A 4865-nucleotide genomic window follows, 5' to 3' on the forward strand; every position below is an offset into this window, starting at 1 on the left:
GAAGAGGAAGCACAGTAGTGTGGACAGCAAGTTTAACCTATAGCTAAATGTGGTAAATAACAGTGTGCATGATTATTATGATCATAGGAGGTGTCGGGCAGCAAATGAGTCAACTGTGCGTGTGCGTGTGCGTGTAATAAGTTGTACAGAAATGCAACACAGCTTGACTACATGTGACTTTTTTTTTATTGCATTTAAAAAGTAGATACTGCCACTACACAACTATGATCAGAGAAGACTACAAGTTAGTAAAAATGATTTCCTATATATATATACATATATATATATATATATATATATATAGCTTGTCTTCTTACAAACATCACAAGCAATGCACCGATCTAAATAAAAATACACAGTCGTTGTACAATAGCAGTCATAGCACTTTATAGGTGTAAACAAGGACCTTGTGACAATTTTTTTTAAAAATATATGTTTAGGTTTTTTGACAGCTTACAAAAAGGTCAAAGCTGCCCTTCATACCCTGCAATATGCGTGCGCGTGTGTGCGTAAGCAACCTTAAATGTATTGTGATTCACAATAAATTTTGCATGCAAAATTCAAAATTCCAAGATTCTTGGGGTTCCCATCGTGTTGCTGTATCAAAAAAAAAAAGTTCACATACTCCCAGAAAATACACAAGGAAAAACAAATTTTTTAAATAAGTACAACTTTAAGGCTTGATGCTTGGTTTATCGTAATACTTGCAGGTGCATGACATATTTTAGCTTCTCCAAGCATTCATGATGGAGCGTTGCTATTTTCTGTCATTGTTACATCAAATGTGTAAGGAGTTTAGACAGTGAAGTACCTAAAACAGCACAGTATGTACAATATAAGACATGACGTTGGCGCTATGTACACTTTTCTCTCATCCTTTTGCCAAAAGTATCTTTGGGTGCTTTCTTCTTTGGTCAAACTAAATCAAGTATTTGTCTTGCCCCCTCAAACGAGGTGAAGGATGCTTGTTTTCATTGATGGCACCCGTTTCTTTTATCGTCCCGCCTCCCAACAATACTTTGTGCTGATGGGGCAAGATCTTTATCACCCGCACGCCTGTTTGTACAGCGCAAAAAGAGAGAGGATTTGGCCTGAGGTGGCTCTATAGTTTTCTCTCTAATGGGGCAAAACGAGCCCCGCTCTCTTCTAAAAACCGCTTCACAGTCTACGTAAAAACGTCGCACAAATCTAGACCCGAAATGAACAGGATCACATTGAAAAAGACATTCATGCATGTGGTCTTTCAAAAGTTTTTTTCCCCCCTCACTACTTGGTCTATAAACATGAGATGCTTGCACTCGAAACGAATGCTGTGGAAAGAGATGCACCGTTGAGATGTAAAAGGAAATAAGAACAATAATAATTTAAAAAGCCTCGCACAGTGTGTGAACCTCTGCATGTGCAAAAAGGTGCTCTCCTCTCGATCCCAAAAAATGTGACTTTTGCCCGTGACAAAGAGCTGCGCACGTGGTATAAAAATGTAAAAGTAGGCACTTGTCTGTGTGGCATGCACTCGCATTTATGGCACTGCTTGAATGGGAAATGAACTACAGCAAAGTAACTGATTGGCAGACACACAAATATACTAAAACTCTCTCCAGTTTGTAAAAATGTCTACTCTTCCATCATGTGATTAAAACCATAGATAAAAAAAAAGGATGTTACTTAAAAATGGAACATATGTTTTCTTTTTATCAAGTAAATTCATGTCAGCCCTGCACACTTTGTTTCATGTTTGACGCAAACACTTGCCATCATGGTACCAATTTGTATTTTTTCAATTTTGTTTCGTTGACTTCTGCCAATGTATGGAATTGATGCTTATTTTATTTGTGTAAAGAGCTTTGTCGCAGCTGCAACTGTTAAGAAAGCGCAATGCAAATAAAGTTGCATTGTATTGCATAATTATTTCTTAACATTTCCTGTATGAGAGAATTTTCTATAATTTCCCAGTGAAAAATCTAATTGGCAAACTTCAGCCACTCATTGTTAAGGCGAAGGTCAGTGGTTGGATTTTTTTTAGGTTGACCTGCCGCCTAAGAGGGGTGTGTGTGTGCGTGTGTGTGCCCTCCCAGGCATTGTTGTGGTGTGCAGTGGTACATGCATGTTCATACGGTGAGGTCGTCTGACCTGGCCTTACTGCTAGCTTGGCTCAGTCGGCTCAGAGGTCTGCTGTCCTCTATCGTATCCGACGCCTTCCTCCCTGCCTGGGCCAGCGCGCTCCCTCCCTCCCTAGTGACCGCCCCCTCCACCTCTGCTTCGGTACCCTGCCACTCTCCACGTTCCACCCCGACTGGCGGCGCCTCCTTGGCTGCATCCACCTGCTGCAATGTCACCCCTCCAGTCTCAGTGGTCTGGGCGTAGGAGGGCAGAGTCTCGTCATAGGCTTTGGGGACGTCCCCCATGGGCAGCTCCTCCTCGGCCTTATGCTCCAGCCCGTGGAAGGGCGGGGCCCCCCTGCCTGCCTCCATGCCCACTTCCGCCAACGGGTAGAGGTGGGTTATCGGGGGAGCTTTCTCCTCATCCAGCCGCCTGTAACCTTTGGCCCTCTGCAACGAGGACACTGCCAAAGGGGGCAGGCTTTTTCCCGGTGGCAGGGTGGTTGAGCCTTCACCCTGCGCCGGGGCAGGGGCCGGCTTGCGAAAAACAAAACGGATCTTCTTGAGGCCCAAGTGGCTGATCTCCACAAAGTTGAGGAAGAGTGAGACACAAGCCACAGCCAACATGAAGATGATGAAGACCGTTTTCTCGGTGGGGCGAGACACAAAGCAGTCTACGGTGTTAGGGCAGGGCCAGCGGCTGCATTTGTACAGCGGCAAGATGCGGAAGCCGTACAGGAAGTACTGGCCCACCACGAAGCCCACCTCGAAAAGTGTCTTGAAAATGATATGGCAGATGTAGGTCCTTAGCAAGGTGCCCTCGAGTCGGAACTTCTTGCTTCCTTTTGTGCTGGTTTCCTTAGTAGTGCGGACGCTCCCCTGGTCGGGTGCCAGCGGGAGACGCTCCTCACTCAGCTCCTGCTGCCGACTAAGTTCCGCCTCCTCGCGTTCCTTGCGTTTCTCCTCCATGTGCACGTGGTGCACGGCGTGGCCCACATACACCAGGGACGGCGTGGACACGAAGATGATCTGCAGAACCCACAGACGGATGTGGGAGATGGGAAAGGCCTCGTCGTAGCACACGTTCTCACAGCCGGGCTGCTGTGTATTGCACACATAGTCGGACTGCTCGTCGCCCCAAACGAACTCCGCCGCCGTGCCCAGGATGAGGATACGGAAGATGAAGAGAACCGTGAGCCACACCCTGCCGATCACTGTAGAGTGCTCGTTGACTTCCTCTAAAATATTTCCCAGAAAGCTCCAGTCACCCATGATCGGTCCGTAGCACTGCGGAATGAAGGGTGGGGTAGGGAGAGACACGGAAGGTGCAGACGGGGCAGGGAGGGTGCGGTAGTCAGGCCGGACAAGTGGGGTGGGGAGGGGGAAGGTTTTAGGGGGCACACACGGAGTGTCAAACGTAAGAAAATGTCAAAATCATCGACAGAAAAAAATGGTCATTCTAAAAATATCGTGCCATCGGATGATACCTCTGATGACTTAATGTCTACTGCAATGAACTTATGCCCATTTGGAACGCAAAACTTAGCTTGAGAGGTTCAATCTTGCGCTAGCTTACTTCCTTCAAAAGGAATAAAAAGGAGTCAAAGCGTAAAATCAGTAGCATGGTCAGATATGTCGTTGTGAAACCATTCACTGCACAAACTTTGACCACGACAGGCAACGCGTTTCATCTGAACTCCTCAGCGGTCAAACAAATCCAAGCCACAACAACCTGACTAAAAGTTAAAAAAACGTAACAAAAAACTAGATTGGGACGCTTCACGTATGCCGATCTTACGCTCAGATATACGTTAAATGTAATGAAATGGGCAACTTGCCACAGCTGCGGCTCCCTCGAAGTTGAGTCCTGTCCCGTTCTCTTGGCACCCGGCGGGGAAAAGTGAACTTTTTTCTGCCCTCTTTCCCACCTAAAGCCCTGTCCTTGTCGCCCCACTGAGCAGATGTGAATGAATCGGCTCTGATGGTTGGTTTTGAGTTTGCTGCGATGTTTAAGCTTGGAGCCAGACGGCCTTTATTTGCTGGGGCGACGTGTGGTGACGCAGAGAGACAATAGGATCAACAGAGCCCAAGCGGGGATGTATGGGGAGCAGGCCTCAGGCTGCCATGGCAGCATGGACGCCGGACCACTGGGCCACCGGGTCCACCGCAGCACAGTGGTCCCGACCAATTTCCTAAAACATCCTGCATGTTTGTTACGGAGCCTGTGCCAGACAAATATTAAGGAATTCATGAAGGAGAGTGAGTATCCTCGGGGACGAGCAAAAGGGAGTCTCTGTCATATCAAGACCAAAGCACTAAGAAATTGAGCAATGATGTCTATGATGAATATTAATGGAAATATAAATAAACAAGCCTACAAAAATGACACATTTGGCTTCATGGGTGATAATTACGTGTATTTTTTTTTAAACTTACAATTGCGCCACATACAAACCCCATTTTAGAGGTTTTAGGAAAGGAAGACTAAAGAAAACTTTGTCAGGAATTTCGGAGGCATAAGGGGTTTTTTTGTGGGGGGAGGGGGGCGCCAAACCTGTCCCATTTTTTTTAATCACCTTAAGTTAGCCCATTTAATTTCAAGACATCAAAATACACAGATTGTGTTGGTTTTTTATACATAGTTAAATTCTTACAAGATTCTTAGATCAAATATACGTCAAGATTTCACGGCAGAGACTTAAGACCCAGTCAATATGAGACAGAGTAGACATGGAGCAGAAGAGACCATATCAAGAACAAAGCAAT

General features: G+C 45.9%; 1 protein-coding gene across 1 annotated transcript; it reads right to left on the bottom strand.

The window, feature by feature from the left end:
* Nucleotides 1-322: 322 nt before the first annotated feature.
* Nucleotides 323-4235, bottom strand: LOC148323418 (gap junction alpha-8 protein-like). The gene is made up of 2 exons (XM_088314887.1): nt 3938-4235; nt 323-3386 (listed from the first exon to the last, which is right to left on the bottom strand). Exon 2 carries the CDS (start codon nt 3369-3371, stop codon nt 2109-2111), a length of 1263 nt encoding a protein of 420 aa, XP_088171013.1. The 5' UTR covers nt 3372-3386; nt 3938-4235; the 3' UTR covers nt 323-2108.
* Nucleotides 4236-4865: the final 630 nt, after the last annotated feature.

Source organism: Idiotropiscis lumnitzeri, chromosome 14 (genome assembly GCF_059441095.1).
Source record: "Idiotropiscis lumnitzeri isolate Australia: NSW breed Sydney's pygmy pipehorse chromosome 14, RoL_Ilum_1.0, whole genome shotgun sequence".
Classification (NCBI taxonomy): Eukaryota; Metazoa; Chordata; class Actinopteri; order Syngnathiformes; family Syngnathidae; genus Idiotropiscis; species Idiotropiscis lumnitzeri.

What these genes read in the sequence shown, in the direction of transcription:
- LOC148323418 (XM_088314887.1), bottom strand. Translation starts at nt 3,371, where the DNA reads ATGGGTGACTGGAGCTTTCTGGGAAATATTTTAGAGGAAGTCAACGAG.